The sequence below is a fragment of the Thunnus thynnus genome, chromosome 16 (assembly GCF_963924715.1).
Source record: "Thunnus thynnus chromosome 16, fThuThy2.1, whole genome shotgun sequence".
In the NCBI taxonomy this organism is placed as follows: Eukaryota; Metazoa; Chordata; class Actinopteri; order Scombriformes; family Scombridae; genus Thunnus; species Thunnus thynnus.
This window is the reverse complement of record NC_089532.1, coordinates 16,644,165-16,664,290: the sequence shown is the minus strand read 5'-3', so window position 1 is coordinate 16,664,290 and position 20,126 is coordinate 16,644,165. Positions and strand designations below refer to the sequence as shown.

General features: G+C 41.3%; 1 protein-coding gene across 5 annotated transcripts in view; it reads right to left on the bottom strand.

Moving 5' to 3' along the window:
• evla (Enah/Vasp-like a) overlaps positions 1 to 20,126 on the bottom strand; it is a 39,337-nt gene that overhangs the window by 3,222 nt on the left and 15,989 nt on the right. For 2 of the 5 annotated variants that reach the window (XM_067614312.1, XM_067614311.1), the window contains exons 2-9: positions 12,847 to 13,015; positions 11,908 to 12,088; positions 6,151 to 6,208; positions 5,794 to 5,855; positions 3,975 to 4,889; positions 624 to 877; positions 398 to 513; positions 96 to 123 (exon numbers count right to left, since the gene is read on the bottom strand). In XM_067614312.1, the coding sequence (XP_067470413.1) occupies positions 96 to 123; positions 398 to 513; positions 624 to 877; positions 3,975 to 4,889; positions 5,794 to 5,855; positions 6,151 to 6,208; positions 11,908 to 12,088; positions 12,847 to 13,015 (1,783 nt within the window). Of the gene's footprint in view, positions 1 to 95; positions 124 to 397; positions 514 to 623; positions 878 to 3,974; positions 4,890 to 5,793; positions 5,856 to 6,150; positions 6,209 to 9,844; positions 10,281 to 11,907; positions 12,089 to 12,846; positions 13,016 to 20,126 lie in introns of those variants that run through there. The other 3 variants (XM_067614315.1, XM_067614314.1, XM_067614313.1) reach the window with 3 other exon arrangements.

The window sequence follows — 20,126 nt, the reverse complement described above, 5'->3', positions numbered from 1 at the left end:
TAAACTGCAAATGATGCCTCGAGTGATTAACACTAAACAAACAGTGAAGAACTAACATTTGGTCACACAGACAAATATCAAGGCTCAAGACTTACTTCATCAGGTTTCTCTGAGGCTTTCCGTCTATGAGAGAGAGAGAAATTAGGAATGTAAGCAAACAGTATTATACAGTAACATGATTCAGTAACAAGATTGCGTTGTGGATAAAATACTGTTTCAAAAGAGCTTATTTCCTTCTTGAGATAATCTTTTACAGCAAGGACGGAGAACCAGGGGGACTAAAATGGAAATACTGGTGTTATATGTTATGAACTGGCTGACAGAACAGGGATTTTCTTTGCATGATTCATTTGGGTGAATGGTAAAGGGTGTGTGTGTGTTTGTGTAGTTGTTTTACCTGCGAGCTAGTAAGGCATTCATCTCCTGCATCAGTCCCTCCCCACCACCACCACTGCCACCACTAGACCGGTTGGAGTCACTTTTGCCACTAGATCCGGGCGGACTGCTTTCATCCTGAAGAACAGAACATAGAATGGATTTCACTTGATTTCCCCATAAAAAGACACCATTAACAGGCTCCAACAATAAACTCTTGAGAAAACACTTTAACCAGGGAGGCTCACCCTATGAACTTTACGTAGTTTGGCTCCAGCCAACGCTGCAGCCAGTCCTGAGGGTTGGTGCTGGACCCCAGGCGGTCCCCCAGGAGGCCCTCCACCAGTGGGCAGTGGAGGGGGCATGGGTGGGGGCACTGCCATTGGGGGAGGTGGACCCGGCGGTGGCGGTGGAGCTGGAGGACCAGCCATGGGTGGCGGGGCCGCAGCTGGAGGAGGCGCCACAGAAAGCATAGCCGGGTGACCTGCAGAGACAGGAGGGCCTGGGAGGGGCAAAATTAGAGACTGGTTAATGACAGTATCAGCTGACTGACCTTTTTGCCCCTTGGAAGGTTGACTGAACACAGTCCCAGAAATGATAAGCTACACCTATTAACTGCTTAGTGCAAGGCTGCTTGTCTTTGGGAAGGGCTAGTGAAGCAAGTAGAAATGATTGGCAGTGTGATTAAAGGTACTTAAGGTGAAGTGACCTTTGTTGTTTGGTAAACTGGCCTTAAACTGTGGCAGCCATTAGTTTTATTTCATTTCAGTGTGTAAATCAACTTGCAGAGACTTGAAATTAGCTTGCGATAGCTCATCCATCACAGTATTGGCTTATTTTACTATAAAATCATTTTTATTTGGCAAAGTTACATTATCATCTCATGGTAACACAGTTACAAACAAGGACAGTTTTGACTCCAACTCGGTGGTTCAGTAAGTGCTTGTGGGAAACTGAAATATTCAAGGCAAACTGCTTAAGTCTGCATACTTTCTTTTTCACACTGTCTATGTTTGCAACGCAGCTGGAGAAAGTGACAGTGGCAGCAAAATAAAACAATAAAAAACTCCTTGAGTGCATCATCAAGAAGAGCTATCAAAACAGTTACTGCCTGCAACTGCTTTACCATGTGAATGACTGATAAAGAAAAGATAAGGGTGACAAAATGTTGAACTCATTAGATTCAAATAGTCAATCTTAAAATGTGTATATGTAAAATGTACAGAATGCATTGAATTCATAGCATTATGACAATGATATGTTTCAATTGTGTTGCTTCTGTACTGGATTTGGAATGAAACAATTACTGGATTAAAGGTTGTTCTGACTTTCAGTTTTAATTTGAGCAGTGTGTGACTATGCTTTGGCTTTCAGGGGAGCTCACTTTTTTTTTTTTTTTTTTTTTTTTAAAATTGGGGGAGAAATTTGGGGTAAATTTGCGAGTAAGCTTCCTTGTTTTCTTTTTGACATATCTGTGTGCTGACTACAAAACAGAAATGAGTAATGGTGATTCAGAGAAATGCAGAGTAATGCACAGACTGAGTGGGACTAAAAAAGTTTGTTTTTTTCCTGATCTTTGAGATAAAGTGAGTTTATGATGTTATGCTGCCTCGATGGTGACTGCAAAAATAGCATGCATACCAGTATCTTTATTAAAAGTGAGTTAGTGATGAATCATCTTCATGCATGAATCATACATCAATAATAGCCTAATTTTATGCATGATCCATGACGATGCAGATAAAGAAAAATCGAAATGCATGGCAAAAATAGCATATTGTCAATATTTTAGAGACCCCCCAAATTTTCACAAATCATGTTTTCAGGGGAGCTAATGTCTTATTAAGAGGAGCAAAGCTCCCCCTGGCTCCCCTGTAGTTCGCACCCTGAATTTGAGGTTGTTTACATCCGTGTCTAATGAACAGTGTTGAAATTGTAGCCCTTTTATGGTACTTCACCAGTTTTGGGACAGAGGGTAATCGCACAGTGAAGGGTAAAGTTAAATGAAATCATCATATTCAAAATTTGTTTGCAGAGCCTTTGCATTTAATAACTGGCTAGAGTCTACAAGCCGCAGACATCAGGACGCATTAGGTACCCTGCCTGGTGATGATCTGCTGTGCCTGTGATGCTACTGTCCTCGCTTTTTTACGTTTTTTGTTTTTTTTTCCTTCTCTCTGGTTTTAAGCAAGTGAAACACCTACTGAAGTCAAGTGACTGACTTGGCCTGTCAAGAATATAGCACTGCTGGGTCATAAAAACTCCTTGGTTGCATTTTTGATATGTTTAATGTTTAATAAAATTAAATATGCCTGAATTTCATTTAGCTGCTTCAGTTTCAGGGTCCTGGTATTGTGCATGCTGGCTCACTGTCACACTGTCATGATTTACTGTGACCCTTATTAGTAACACCTGTGCTTTTCCTATTATGCATTGTGCAAGTTTATCAATACTTTTTAAGGCGCAGCACAATCACACAGGCGTTTTCAATCACTCTGGCTGATTAGACCTGAAGACAGATTAAAGTTGGGTAGAGCTATCTTGGAAAACATGATGTCACCAAACTCTATGCACTAATAATAATAACAAGGGTGAGCTGTCAGGGCAACAGGGTGAGGGAGATCAGGCACAGGCTGTTCACACCCACACAGACCTGAGGCCCTGTTCACACCTGGCATTAAAATACGTCTTAGGTGATCCGATCACAAGTGGACAGCTCTAAGTACAGGTGTGAATGCACCCAAGACGCATTGAGATCCAATCGCTGAGACCACATTTGGAGGTGGTCTGGGCTGCATATGGCCACATTCTTTTAGGGTTAGGGGGGACTGAGCAAATCTCAGGAGAGACTCAGCAGCCAACGTTTAGAGGTGGCTGAGATTGTCACTAAATGAGAATAGCCGGTCCACCTTAAAGGCCAGTCCACCTTAAGGTCGCCAGCCTCACCATCACACATCCGCTGGCTCCCACCTTAAGGTGGACTGACCTTTAAGGTGGACCAGCTATTCTCATTTAGTGACAATCTCAGCCACCTCTAAACAGAAAACGTTGGCTGCTGAGTCTCTCCCGCGTGAGGTCTATTTGGGTCGAAGAGTCAATGCAAAAAACAAAACAAAACAAAAAAAACGATAAAAATAAAACAATAACAACAACGTGCATTTAGTCTTTGCAAACGGTAATGATGTACGTGTTTATTTGCATACAGAGCAGGGAAGTGAGATCTGATCACAAGTGGTCATTCAAAGACACATGTGGACACGCATTTTAATGCCAAGTGTGAACTGACGTACTCAGAGCCGTCCACTTGTGATGAGATCACCCAAGACTAATGCCAGGTGTGAACAGAGCTTAAAGAGGTCTAATCAGGCCAGATAAGTGAAAACAGCTGTGTGGGTGGGGCTATACTGTGCATGTTTTTGTTGCTCATGTTCTTGGTGAGGTGCATTCACTAGAGCTTAAGTCACAACACACTCTTTTACACACATACACACCCATACTCACAAACACACACACACACGCACACACACACACACACAGTATACACATCTAACATTCCTCTGCTGAGAGAATACCTCCTCCTCTCTCCACCTCATACTTACTGCTGCTGGCCATGGGGGCCTGCTGGGGGATGGGGGAGGGGGTCTTCTTGGGTGAGCCCCCGTCAGACAAGGCAGTGTAAGAGGGGGGCGAGGAGGAGGAGGAGGAAGTGTTGGTGGGGGGCTGGGCCTGCTGGTGGTACACCTGCTGCTGTTGATGCTGGTGCTGCTGTTGCTGTGGGTGGAAGGTGGATGAGTACTGGGGCTGGTGGCTGGGGGCGGGACCTGGGCCAGTCTGACCTATCAGAGGAGGCAGGGGGATGGCCTCGCAGTACTGCGGGGTGAGTGGCAGGTGCTGAGAATGAGGAGAGTAGCAGTCGTCTGGCTGGCCGTTGGAGTGAGAGTGGGGGTACTGGTGGGGGCCTGTCACGGCGCTCGGGTCAAGCGGTGGGGGCTTCATCCTAGCGCTCACGGGCGGGAGGGGGTGAGCCAACGGGAGGACGGGCTGCGGGGGCATACCCTGCCTCACATGCATGGCCATCATAACTGGAGGGGAGGTGGAGGGGGGCAACTGGGCATACATTTGCTGCAAATGAGAGGCGGACCAGGTGCCATGTTTAGGGGGGAGCATGATGTCTTGTTGCTGCTGTTGCTGTTGGAGGTGTAGGTGGCGGGCTGTTGTGGGAGGAGACAAGGGGATCTGACGGACCTGTCGGCCCTGGGTGGTCACTCCTGCCTGGACTGGGGAAAAGGCTGAGGCGAGCGAGGTGGAGAGCTGGGAGGAGAGCTGGGCCTTGTCCCTAGCAGCCCCCGCCTCTTTCTCTTGGCAGGGAGAGGAGGAGGCGGAGGAGGGAGGAGAGGAGGAGGCCACGCGAACGTAGGAGGGTGGCAGTGTGCTAGCTCTGTACTGTCTGTACTCGGGAGGAGTGTCTGGGTGGATGGGAGGAGTGGACACTTTATATTGGAGGGTGGAAACGACTGTGACGGGCAGAGAGAGAAAGACAGAGAGAGGAGAGACAGGAAGAAGAGGAGGAGGAGGAGGAGGAGGAGATGCAGACGAAGAGAAGGACGAAAGGAGGGCAACAAACAAAGGAAAACAGAAAAGAGAAAAACGTGAGAAGAATGAAAAGCAACCAACTGAGCAACCAAGCAAGTAAAAGATGAGAAATCAGGAGCAATCCAAAAAACAGAAGCCGATCGCAAATAAGAAAGAATTAAAATATCATAAAAAGAACAAGCAGCAGAATGCAACATGACTGAGCCATGATCAGAAAGCATATGGCATTTCCCCCCAACAGTAGCTGGAAGAAAAGAGATGGCAGTAGGGCATGTTGCAGGGACGGGCAGGGGTACTGATATCACCACTGATAGGGACAAAGGGGGATGTTTAAGTCTGTAATGTGTATTTAAGGGGCAGACTTGAACATTTATATATGTGTATGGATAAAAAAGCATAAGGGTATACAGACTGGGGAGCAGTGGTTGAAACTAAAGTGGGAACACAAACCACACGGGGAGAGCCTTTTTACCTCTAGAAACCTGCTGTATCAGGGTCTGGAATCTCTGGTATTTATCAATGATGGAACAACCTGTTTGCTTTAGGAAAGTAAAGTGTGCTTTGCCTGACCCAACGCTGATAACTTCCCTTCATTTAAAAAGACAAAGCAAAGCAAATATCCATTTGCCCCCGCGGAAATGTTGCTTATTGACAATCGGAGTCTTCTCTCAGGTTTTTTCATTGGCAGCTTTGTCTAAAATGTTTGTGTAGCTATGCAGCCTTCAATTCAATTTGGTCTCCGGAGCAGCATGTGTGTGTGTGTGTGTGAGAGAGAGAATGTGTGTGTGTTCATGTGTGTGTATAGCCGGGTGTGGGTGTGTTTACCTGATCCTGACGTTCGTCGCTCCCTCTCCTTGTGTGCCTGCATCTGATGTTGCTCCATCATCCTATGAATCGCAAAGACGTCCCTGCTCTTTAACACTGGTTTTCAATCAGCCTCTCTTCATATATCAAGACTAATGTATAGCTTGACTGTCTTTCTGTTTATAACATTATTATTCCTGGTTAACAAAACATTAAAAAGTTGTTCTTAAATTAAGATCTGAAGGGGTTTCTAGAGATTACTCTGCACTGAAGAGTAACATGGGGCTTTGTTCTGTATTTCTATCTAAAAAGTCTTGTTCCGTTGTCTGCTTTACTGTGCAAACATAGCTTCACATATGTACTTGTTAGAAAACGTACCTCCTCTGTGCCTCATTTTCCTCTGAGGAGGGCCCGTTTTGGCGCTGGACAACTGGACCTGAAAGACACAAAGCGGGGTGAAAAAAACAGATCAGCTACATGTGAGCAGAAAACAGTATGAATCTTTTTGATGTTTTCAGTGCTGAAACTATTAGTCCATTAGACAATCAGTCAATCAACAGAAAATGTTTAAGATAATCATTAATCATTTAGGTCGTTTATCAAGCATACATGTCCGATGTCTGCTGGTTCAAGCTTCACAGATGTGATTTTCTTCTGCTTTTCTCTGTTTTAAATCATTGACAATTGAATATCTTTGGGTGTGGAGATTTACAAACAGTGGAAGTCATTAGTTATAGTCCTAAATAATTCCATTATAATCTGCCTCAGCTCTGACTATTAGCTTTTTCTGCAGGATACACCATTAGAAACACATAAAGCATATACAATTTAAGAGCACCACAGAGGGAGAAACATGACTGTATGACATAACATCATAAATAGCACACCAATTTTTGACAAGTGGTTAGTCAATGCTATAAAATTGTGTCTCTCAACCTTCCGTCTCTTATATTTCCTCCTCTCCTTCTCCTCACTCCTTCCCTATTTTTTCTGTTAAACCGGCTCTTTCACTTCTTATTTGTATTTACTCTCTTCCCCCTTCCTGCCTCTTTCTTGTTCCTCTGGTTTTTCTTTTTGTCACCTCTGGCTCTACTTCCCTTCTTCTTTCTTCTCATACTCTCTCTTTGCTTCCCTTTTTCTATTCTACCTCTTCCTGCAGCGTCGTCCTTCACTGAAAAGACCATTAAGCAACTTTTGTTTGATACATACGGTATCTAACAGCATTAGCAGCTTTTTCACTCTGCATTTATTACCTCTTAGCTTTCTATTGCACCTTTACTGTTGAAATGGGTGGTTGTCTTGTGCCTCTTGTCTTACTCTTGTTTTCTTTTTCAATCCGAATGAAAAAAATGTGAAAAAATGTTCAGTCGCAAAACGTGTGAGCGGTCAAGTTTTAATGAATCTTATATCAAACAGTAGTGAGTGTTTACTGAACGAACAAACCACAGCAGGCATCATGTGAGGTTCTGTGACTTTGCCCCCGAGAGCCGACAAGCTGTTTATACTGTTCATAATGTAGTTTGCTCAACATGTTGCCAACCACAGAAAACTGTAAATCACAGTAGAAAAGGATCTAAGAGAGCAGAATAAACAGAGATTGAATATCAGAGGGAAATATCATGTAAATATGAACCAAATCAAACCATATTGAACAAAAGCTACTAAACTTAAGAGTAGAAAATAGCTGGGAGTGGTGAGCCATAAAATAAAAGGTAATGACAGTGTTTCAGTCACTATGTCAACGATGTTTAATGAATGAAGTTACGTCAGCACAGGCTCTCTTAACAGCTGGTGCTTAATGTTGAATAATCAACATCAGCCACATGATCATCTCAGTTTAGCGCCGTGCTTGTTGACCAACTACAGTCAGACCCCCCCCCTCCCTTCTGAGTGACGGAGTTAGAGCCTCAATCTGGGGCAGCTATTAACAGGGAGCATCAGCAGGGAAAGCACTTATCACATATCACCAGAATACCGGTCATTAAACTTCAACGCCCACCGTGACACCAAGAACACCCGCGGGTGATATTTCCGTTCGCTGGGCCTGGAGCATGGGGGGGGTGGTAGGCGGAGCGATGGGGTCAGTCAACATGAGACAGACCTGTGTCTGATTCAGCACAGTCTGATTTTATCTACATGTGATTTATTTAAAACACTAAATTGTTAGGTTGCTTTTTTAACCAAATCAAAATCACACTTTTCATTTCAGTCTTTTTTATTTTTACATTTATTGTAATTTTGTATCAAATGTGTCATTTTCACATAAGGTGCTACAAGAGCTTTCCAGTAATGTCTTATGCACTTTTTTTTTGGCTATAATATGACACAGGCTCCTTTTGCCTCAAACTCTAAATTATTAAACTAAATATTTACTTCATATAATACATTATGTAGAGGATACTGTGTGCTGTTATGACTGTAAAATCTTCTGAGACAAATTTCTAATTTTGGGCTAATTCACTTAACTTTTGCATCAAAACCTTAATGTGTATGAGGTGTTTTTTTTATTGTAATTAGGCAGTAACTGAATAAAAGCAGGTTTCACTTGCTGATAATGACAAATTCGACCTGGTTGGTGAATGTATTTTGTTTGGTGTTACAATAACGAGTCGAACAGACGAAAGAAGCGATGCCCGGAGGATGTCTGTGTTTCCCTCGCTCTCTGACACTCCCCTGAACTCTGCTTGTTAGCTCATAGTAATTATCTGCTCTGCTGGCAAAGCTGCACATTAAATTGAGCAAATATTCTGAGGGTTAAAAGCAAACTCGCCCTCTGCAAGAAGAGAGGACGCATAAATGATAACTGTTTGCTTTGATTGAGCTTGACTAAACATTATAGCAAAGCACTGCTGATCTAGAATAAGCTTCCAGATGACAAAGAATGAGATGTTGAGAAGAAGGTGACTGATGACAGCGTGACACTCAGTTCTTCGTGATATTTTTTTGTACTAGCAGCCATATTTACTTGCAGAGACATAAATCTCTGAGAAATGATTCAAGAATATCAAGATACAAATACAACAAAAACATTACATGCTGCATGCAGCTGACTCTGTGGTCCACCTGCCAAAAACCACATTAATTTTTTTGTTAGATCAGACTTTAGGGATTCACTCTTCAAACATATAACCCGCAAGTCTTTCTATTAACACTTCACACCACATCTGCATTTTATTAATAGGGAAGATGTGAAGGAGGCAATTATCACCCTGTGTTGCATGTGTATCCATGCGTATGGGTACATGCGGGTGTGTGTGTGTGTTTGTTTACTGCTGACATGACGTGTGGTATATGCCTCTGGCTGTTGTCATGGTGAAGGGTCAAAGAAGAACAGGAAGCCCCGGGGAAAAGAGGGCCTGATCAGACTTGTAGGCATTTTATGGAACCTCAGGAGATTGATGTGGGTGTGTGTGAATGTGAGTCATCTTATCGTGATCAAGAAAAATCAATTATTCCTCCCTCATGTACTTTGATCTTCTTTCTTTAGACAAATGCAACAGGACACAATTAAAAGATGATGAATTACTAACAACACTGACAGATGGACACAATCACTTTGTCGCCCTCTCTTGAAAGTCTCTTCTGATTTTGACTCTTCTGAATGCTCTGCAGATCTCTGGTGTTGTAATAACCCTTTTGATTCTCTTAAGTTTTCCCCCAAATCATTCTTAAACCAGTTTAGGATTTCTTGTCTCAGTTACTGAAGTACAAATTTCCATAAATTCATTAGAGATTGGTGAATCTCCTGGTCCGGACAGATACAGTGTTGAGTTCTGCAAAGCATTTTCGGGCTCTATTTCCTTTATCCTGGCAGACATGTACAATGAATCCTTTAAAAAGGGTTAACTACCCCCAACATTATCAGAAGCCACTATTTGGGCACTAATTCTCTTCTTCAATATACTAGTTAGTTCTTATTCTCATGTCTCCCTCTAACTCTGTTTGAGGCGGGTGGGAGATAAAAAAAAAACTAAATACATCATATTTACTGTGTCATTTCCAGAAATTACTGATATGCAATGCTACAATCTAAATGTTTAGTATGTTAGCAACATAATGCACAGCTACTTACACGACCAAACAAACGGTCTTTTTATCATAGTGAGAAAATGGCTGATGCTCAACTTCCTTCCATCTGGTAAGCAGTCCTTTGCCATGGAGAGCATGCATGGCTAGTAGCACAACACTTACTGAGGGTGATGATGGTTGAAGAAACTCGTCTGAGCACACCAGGTGAAATCTCTGGAGTCAGCATGATGACACTTTCCCTGCCTACCATTTATATTTCCACAGGCTACTTAGGATTAGTGCCGTATGATAGTAGACCAAGACTTCTTTCAACAAGAAACTCTGTAAACAACATGTTGAAGGTAGCGAGGAAGTGTTTCCCATGAACAGAGACGCTTTTGCTTTGCATGACGAGGGCCATGATCCCACATCCAAACGCACCCAAAAAAAGGAGCTCTGCCATGTGAGCTCAGTAGGGAACGACATTACGGCTCCTTATGTGATATTTTAGCCACCAATAGGAGGGTCACAAGGGTGGGATGACACCACAGTTAAACACTCAGAGATATTCTGTCTTGGTCTCTTTTACACATACACACATACACACACACACACACACACACACACACACGCAGCTTATAAGTAGCTCGTAACCAGAGCTGGTCAGAGGCTATTTAGTAAATGAAGAGTAGGCTTGAGTTTGGCTTCAGGTGCAGATCAGGGTTCCACAAAATAAAACATGTATCACTGTCACAAAATCACTGTCCATGTATGAAAACCCTAAAAAACATAGTTACTTATTACAATATACAATATATCTTTAATATTGCAGCTTCCCCTTTAAACTGGCCTGTTATGTTATACATCCAATATCAATGGAAAGTAATACAACAATAGGTTTAAATTGGGATAATAAAACAGATCTGCAGTCAGAAACCGCCTGTCCCTGATACTGTTCCTGTCAGGTTGGCTGTGAGGAGTGTAGCTGCAGTAAACCTTATGAACCAGCAGAGGGTAGTACAGCTCAGTTAAGCAGCTACACTTGAAACGCTTTGAACATCCCAGTGTATTAATAATGTAGACAATGATGCTCAGTGTAGCCGAGACCTTCAGTATAACAAGTCATTTAAATGTGTCCATAGTCTATATTCATCTCCTTCAACATGGTTAAGTGGCCTATATACATTCAGTTTGACAGAGGAGGGTTTAACAGGATGTGATGAGAGAGAAGAGTTGAAAAGAATCTAATGGGGGTGACTATTGTTAAGAATACTAAATAATATGCTGCTCAGAACAGAAGAATCAGCGTATTTACTCTGCAATTAATTCAAAATGAGGTTGAAGTCAGTCAGGTACACCCTGATTTGCCCAGTCAGGTATATATTACAGCCACAAATCATGTGTTTTTGTTTTGTTGACTTGAACATGTCTGTGAGTCTGGGATGGCTGCTGGACTGGTAATATTTCAAATTTTTGTTCTTTTGGTTATTTATTATACTATTATATTGTTCTCTTTTTGCACAAAGGGGACAATTTGTTATACTTAGCTAGTCTCTTTGTAAAACTTAAAAGCTGAAAAAAACAGTGTGTTCTGACTTTGCACTTTAGGAAACCACGTTTGTGTACGTGTACTTTTTAGTCTCCTGTAATGCTTGAAGGGAAATCCTAAACTAACTTTAAAGTTAAAAAATAGTGTGATATACTGTATATTGATTACCTGGATGAAATATTGCACTATAATACTGTAGGTACTTAAATCAAACTGAAAAACATTCAAAACTATGCAGATAATTTGATTGTGGTTACTTGACATCTGAGAACAATAATAGACTTACGGTAAAAGACAGTTATTTGTATTTGACCTGAAGTCCATTTAAGGTTCCACATGAGCAGGTCTCCAACACCAGCAAAAGATTCAAAAACTTCCATTTCTCTATGGAGATGAGCCATTTAATCTCACCCACACATTCAGAGAATATTTTAGAATAATCTTTCCTGCCAGGAAGTCAAATGCAAATCTGGATCTCAGACTGAACTGTATAATAGGGTGGAGTAAATAGTGCCCCAAAAAGTGCATTAAATGACAAAGTGATGCATTTATACTATTAATTTATTATGAATCCCTACCTCCACTGTCAGGTGAGCTGAGGACATTGAGGGCAAACAGCATGGCGTTGGAGAAGGTGGTTGCCTCCTCCTTACTGGCAAAGTTCAGCCCGTAGACCTGGCGAGCATCACGCCACTGATGGAAGGTCGGAGTGGCCTGATTGTATTTCAGACCCTTCACTATAGAGTAGTTGATCACCACCTTCAATGGAAGACAGAAGTTATGAATTGAAATGTTAAGTAGGTCTGATGTGCTTAAAGATCATTAAAAATGGATGATGTGTGTTATGTTTGTAGTGTGAATAGCTGACACAACTGTTGGTTGAATTGTTGGCGTACTTCAGCAGTAAGTTTTTGAGGGAGCAGATAGAGAGTCTTACTCAATTTCCCACCCACATTAAACATTTAATACCAGGGTTTCTGTTGTCCAATACACGATTTTTCTTTCAACTGACTTAATCATGAACTTTAGCATCCTGTTTTGTGGTCAATCAAAGACTCCATGACTTTGCACATGTAACATTCATTCAAGTAATCCACCACAGAACAGCAAGAGTCACCAATTTCTGCATTGAAAAACGCCTAAAGAAGTGAGAGTGCAATGCAACCTCAAGAAATGTTGCATTATGAGTAAAGCCACAAATATTTAATTGAGAAAAAGCTTACAATGAATCTACTTGCACAAGTCATTATGGGATATGTAGGAAAACACTAACTGAAGAAGAAAGAGATGAGTCTGTTTGAGCAAAAGTGGATACATCAAACAATAAACACAAAATTAACACAAAATAAATCTTGGCATGTTATGAACATGTATCTGGGATGGACTTTTTTTAAATTTGAAGAAAATATCAGGTCCGTATACACTGACATGACTACTGACTGCAGGCATTAAACTGAATCAGCGTTACAGACTTTCATTGTAGTGTGTGGTGCTGATTGCTTCCTTGCGTCTCTCACCTGCTGGTCCTGCAGTTTGACGCCCACCACTCTGAAGGTGTTGTTGGCAGTATTGTGGTAGATGTTGATGCGGCTGAAGCCCTGCTGCCCAGGCTTGATAGGCACCCACTTCTTACTGGCATCGTCATAGACCATCACTGAGGCCCGCGCCTGGCAGATACTCTGTTCACTGGAGGAAGAAGAGAGAAAACATGAGAAGAGTCCATTTAAAAATCATAATATTAATCTGTTGACAGTGGAGACAGATACAAAGATCCAGTGAAATTATTTACACATAAAGGATTTCTTTTATCTGTCTTCTTGCCTATATTTATAAGAGAAGCAGGAATTACAGGTACAGCTTTTAACAAACATACTGATCATTTTGTTTTCATCAGCAACAACAAAATATCCAAGTCTTGGCCACAGAAGATGCACAGAGGTAGTAGTGTGCACACCCAGTGCTGTATTTAGGCCAGGTGCTGGATAATAGATTGAAGAAAGGCACCACTCTGACATACTCTGGCCCAAATTTCAAATCCACCAGAAATCCAAAGTTTAAATTTTAATGGCTGGTAAATACCTAGTAGATAAATAACAATGCTTTATTTACTGGTTTGTAATTTGCTAATGATTTTGTAATAGTTTCCTAGGAAGTTACCTGGAAAGACCTACATCATTTATTATTTATAGATTATTTTTTCAGGCTGGGAGTTGAACTGTGGACTCTGCAGTTATGTGGTATTAACCATTAGGCCACCAGGGCGCCCCAGAACTACATAATTTGACATTGATTACAGCAAATACAAGCATTTCATTGAATGAAAAGCCTGCACATCATGACAAAGAAGTTCTAATAATAGGCACACTGAGGAGGGGCTCGGCCTGAAATATTTTCTACATAAGTCATGGTGTGCAGACTTCTCGGCTTTTAAGTTCTAGTACCCGAGCATTTCATAAATGAAGAGAGTTGAGCACAAATCTACATTAAATTAAATGGAAAGATCCATCTAAACCCATTAACTCCATTTAATACTATTACAAACTTTATTATTCACATGTGTTGAATTGCACGCATGCTTGATTGTTAATTCACTGTAACTCTGACTGGGAGTGTACTAACTAAGCACGTGTCCATTTTCACTATGATTACTACCAAATTAAGTTGTTCTTTTCAGGAAACGTGTTCTATCTATCTTTGAATGTCGACAGAAAACTTCAGTCTCATGTCTTTCAAAAAGAGCAATAAAAGAAGTCTTTTATAGGAGATTAAGTTGAGCAATAAACGCTAATGGAACATAAAATAACCTTTAAGTGGGGCTGGAGATCTGCTTTCCATATAGTAGAGAATATTCAATTATAGAGGTGCTGCACTGTGCTTTTAATCCTCATACTGAACAGTGCAAATGTGACGGTGGTAAATAAAACACAACCAGGGAAACATAATTACTGTATGATTATCTGGTTAGCTGACGGGAGCCACACCTTTCTTCACGTTACCACATCAGGAATAACACACTGCCACTGTAGTTTATGCTTGTGTGTACTGAGGGGAGGGTGGGTTGCCATTTTAAAAAGCTATAAAACAAGACGACTGTAAACCTCAAACTAAAACTGAACCTCGGAAAATTCCCCCTTTCCCCTGTGGCCTTTACTGTGGTGTGGAGACGAAATGTTCAGAGGCATCAGTGCAGGAGGGTGTGTGTGATGTGTCTGGTAATGATACAGTGTGTTAAACACACAAGTGTTTGATCAGCAAACATACCGCTAATTCATTAAGAAAAGACAAATTTGGCAACTTACTTATGTGTTTTAGCCCCATCACAAATCATATCACAAAATTACCATTTTCAGGACATAAAACTGCATAGATACCACATAGAGCTTGAGTTTCTATAAGTTTATAAAGAGCCACATGTGTAATGTGTGACTACTGTCATGATCTTAGCACCATATGTGCCTGAAGGTGGGAGAATAGCCTCAGTATAGAAATACACACAGCAGCAGGTGGAGAGGTGATGTGAACTCTCTGCTTGCAAAGCCTGTGAAGTGACTAAATGCTTCTCTAATTTTCACTTTCATCACCTCAGGGACCTGCTCTCTCCGGCAGTCAGACTCTAGAGTTTCTCACATTAGCAGTCTGAAGGTGCCAGGGCCACAAAAAGCAGAGGTGCATTATTGACGTGCTCACTGACTGTCAAGGCAATTTAGTGCTTTAATCTCATCAATGGTGTCTATAAAATGAAATAAAATAAAATATAACTGCAGCAGCAAAAGTAAGCAGGTTTACTTCTGACGATTATCCTATTGATTATTTAGTCAATGAAATGCCAGAAAGTTCAGCATCCCAGAGCCCAAAGTAACATATTCAAAACGCAAAGATATTTAATTTACTATCATATATGACAAAGAAAAGCAAAAAATCGTCACATTTGAAAAGCTGGATCCAGCTAATGTTTGCCATTTTTGCTTAAAAAGAGAGAGAAACAATTCATTACTTATCAAAGAGTTGCTGATTCATTTTCCTTCAATCAACTGATTGATAAATTGACTTACTGTTGCATCTTTAAAATTCACAATTTCATATAACCTGTTACAGTTTTCTTGTGATTTGCTACATTTTCAATAAGGCAAAGGTATTAGTAAAAACAAAGGCAGCGCTTTACAGAACAAAAAAGGCAGAAATGCCAACAAAAACAATCGCTATCTCCTCAGCTCACCTACAACAGCAATGCATTGTTTAACTGATTGTTCCATTCACTGGACTACTGAATAGAGACTGAAGTAAATGAGATAATATGGTGTAATATTACACCCTTAGCAATTAACTACAATTGCACAAACAATACAATTGGCAAAAATAATGACAACGAGGAGGGAGAAATGTGAATAAGCAGATGTGCGTGAGGGCCTCCACATAGCAGTTATGAGGGGCTATCAGGGACTTGTTTCCAAAGCCCAGAGGACACCAGTAACATTCAAATGCCAACACATGACCCCCCCACAACCTTACGTTCAATGTGCCGCTCTGCAGGAGGAAGACAGCATGACACCTAAGAGACCCCCCCCCTCCCCCCCAGACCCATATAATGTGGTCCCTCTCAGCCGGCTTCCTCTCACTTTCCTGCTGTCATCTGCTCTCCGGTTCCCCTGCGGTCATCTGAACGGCCTCAAATAACTCAGCAGTGATGAGATAGCAGCACTTTTACTGGCTTCACTAAAATGCTGCATCCTCATATTCTTCAATAAATAGCTTTTAAAGTCAGACAAGGTTCTGGGGGTGACATAAATATCCAGCAGATAAGAAGAAGTGATAATAATTGAGTTAATTTTGGATTAATTTCCCTAAAATTCACATTATGAATAAGACATTTTAAATGTTCTCAATGCTACAAAATAATCTATCAATCAGATGGCTGGATGTCAACATATATTAATTTCTAAAACTATTCTCATCTTAAGAAGCTCTGCATAAAAGAGCCTATTTGACACACAACAGCTGTAAACAGATGTTTATTTCCGTGCAACAATATTGGAAAGTCTTAGTATAAACCGCACAGCACATCATGTAGTTCCTATGGAGGAAGCCTTTAAAGCTCACTTGACAGATGGATTTCAGCAGCAACTCCCACGAATACAACCACCCTCCCTCTGTCAAATATCCATCACTCCCCACTGCACAACTGTTGTCGAGTTAAACAGCAGCCATATTATACCGAAGCTATCAAAAGACAATTTATTCAAGACAAAGCCTCTAAACACACAGACGCGGTTTATTGTTAAATCACAGAAATCAAAGAGAGTTTAAAGTCAGAAGACATGAATGTAGATGCTGATGGCTGGAGAATGGTTACACAATAACCTCCCTCCATAAAGGGACTGACAGGAACTTCCAAACCAAACAGGAAACACATTTGTCATGAACACAAGCAGAAGTTCCTCAAATACAAATAGCAAGGAATGTAAAATTCAATAAATCACTCAAGATAAAATCTAAAATCCTGTTCACACTTAACCTCAAGCAAACATTGTCCTCCTTCTCATACATAAAGTAGAAAATAGTAATCAATTTCATCACTAATAAGCCAGGCTGGAGGTTATAGATTATGGATTTAAGCCCCCTTCCCCTAAGATTGAGGAGAAGCTCCCCTTCTAAATGAAAAACCACAAGGTACAACTACAGACCTCATGTTTCCTACAACCCTAAATAAGTTTTACAGACTCTCTAATCACGTAACAGACACTTGTCTCCACTTCAGAGACCCGACAGACCACCAGAGTCTCACTGGGAAATGAGGAGGGAGGTGGCTGCATCACTGTGATGGATCTTCTTACAAAAACAAGCCCTATTTCTGGAGCAGTTTGGGCCAGAGGGATGGAGCGCCTCCAGCTTGATGCCGACGGTTTCAGTTCTCTTCAAGCAGTCAGAAATAAAGCAGGCGTCTCGACTATTCCTTCTTTATGTACGTTGCTCAATCAACACATCATGAGATTTAAAGCTTTTTAAGAAAAAGAAGAGGAACAGGCGGAGAAAGAGGATGATGATCTGGCTGAGAGACTTTCTGTTCATTAGTTTCTTTGATTTCACGAGCTGTCGTGCTAATCTAGACCATCGCAGAGCAGCTCAGCTAATTTCAGTGAAACAAAGACTTCTCACCACTTCTGACAGCGTGCTAAATGGTTCTGTGTGTAATCTAGTTACTGAGGGTGGCGGACTCTCTAGGTCACATGCAAAATAGGGGACAAGGCACAATAGGGCACATGACAGCTGCTTAACATCACAGCTGCTTCTACCACAAAAAAAACAAAAAACAAAACAATCGAGAAGCCCAATTTGCTCACTTCAGCTTTGAAAAGGGTGATTGAGTGGAGAGATGACAGAGAGGAGATGGCAAAACAAACAGAGTGACTACAGTGTGTGTTTGTGATGAGGGGAGGACGGGCGATATGGTATAATCTGAAAAGGTCAACCATTGCTGAAAATCACAATCCATGACATTAAAATAACAGGATGAATCAACCTGATGTTCAGAGAACAACTGAAGGTCAAGTTGAAGGACTAGAAAACTTTATTTTAGAATTTATATGAATCATAAATAATATACTATGTGGCCAATTTAACAAACCCAATTTCTATACTTCTATATTGGCTCTTCTGCTGCTGCTACAAGACTGTGTGCTCCAGATGATAACTGATACGCAATCTACAGTCTAGAGTCTACAGCCATGCTAGCTGCTCTGTGAGGTTGTACTTAGGCACAGCGGTGCTTTGAGCTAAATGCTAATGTCAGCATGCTAACATGTTGATGTTAAGAGGGTGTAATGTTTACCATGTTTGTCATAGCTTGCTAGCATGCTAAAATATGCTAATTAATGCTACCACAAAACGTAGCTGATGCTAATGGCAACATCATTAGTTTTGCAGGTATTTGATCATTAACAAAAGTATCAGATAAAATCATTTTTAGAGCTGATAATGACCCTTGAGGAAAAGTTGAGGGATCAAAGTTTAGAACAATTCATCCTGAAGGTGACATGGACGTCTGAACCAAAATTTCCATCAAATATCTAACAAGTCATTTCACTTAAAACCACAAATGTCAACCTGATGGTGGCACAAGAGGAAAAGTCAGGGGGTCCCCAAAGTAATTAGGAGGATTCTCTGAAGACCATGAATGTGTGTATTTCATGGCAACCCGTCAACCCCATAGTAGTTGAGATATTTCAGTCTGGACCGAAGGAGTGAACTGACCAACCAACACTGTCATGCCTAGAGCTATGCTGCTAACATGGCTAGAAAACAAGAGAATGTCAGTGGGTAACGTTCAAAAGTTCACTCCTGCTCTGTACAGGTGACTAAAGCTGTTTTTATAAATGTGCAGAATGCTTTTATGAACTACAGCAGACTGAACATTTGGACAGTTTTCCATTCCTGGACACTCCAATCCTCTGAAGGTTTAAGCCTGCTGGTCTTTTTTCTCTTGTGTATTTGATAGACTACATCTTTAAAAATGCATAAGTCCTTCCCCACTACCAGCTTATGAATAAAAAAAGAAATACACTTCCAACACATTCACAGACTAATGAAGCAAGTACATATTTTCAGACTATCTGTATCCCAAAACGCATTTCTTATTAGTTGTCCATATATTTATATTTCTACATGGAAAACACATGTATTTTTGTCTTCTTCTTTCCTGGAAAAAAGGATCAACCTGACAGTTTTGGCAAACAGCTCCTGTCTGCATTTCATCTTGTTTTTGCTGGACTATGCAGATTTCTCAGTGGAGGACAAATAATATTCACCTCAAAAGACAGGCTGAGAAGAGTGAGAAGCAAAGAAAAAGAGAAGAAGTAAAGAGCAGGCAGAGAGAAAGAGATGAAAAGACAGCAGAGAGAAAAACAAGAGCAGAGAGGATATGAAGGCTTCTGCAACACTGAGCACTTCCTCATGTCAAATAAGCCTCATAGGCGAGTGGTGAAAAGGAGGCCACGTTCCCAGGCTTTTGAATTAAGCAAAGCACTTCCCTGCACACATGGTTAGACATATGTGCCCCCCCCCCCCTCCACACATATCCTACAGTATACATACACGCTTTGAGTGTGTTTTCCCTCCCAGATCAATACATTAGAAGAACTCTCAGTGCTGAAAGAAATGATGCCTGAACTTGATCCTGTCCAGAAAAATAATGCTGTACAAATGATAGGTTGAATGTGCATACTAGATGTCATGTTTATGTGAGATTGGGCAGTTTCATGATTAGATGTCTGGACGTATTTGGGCCGGGAAAGTGATTCCTTGGCATACCGAGAGAGTGAGTTGGGGTGGCAGGATGTCCTCTCTGGGTAGCACCCGAGGGCAGAGCTTCTGTTATCATGGCAATTAGCTTTTGTTGCCGGGGTAATTGTTTCGTCCTGCTGGCTCACAGTGGAAGGCACCCGAACAGACCCGAACAAATGATGAGTCATTCAACACAGCCCTGCACAGCCCGGCTCATGACAGCAGTTCAGTTTGTTTCTGTGATGAAAACGAAATGTCCTAAAAAAACATGTTGGCTATCTGAGCTTCAAAGAGGTGTGCTGTCAGCAAAGGTCTATTCATGTTGCATCACAAAAACAAGGCTTGTCACAGGTATGAGAGTCATTAATCTTTGATAGTTCAGTTTTTGGAGGATTTGCCATCCTAGAAGTTTTCTAAAATGGTGAAATTAGCCTTGTGTGGCTTAATTATAGCTGGGTTTATGTTGTCAAATAGCAGCGCCACTCAAATGTACTCAAATACATTTTCCAAAAATCGACGG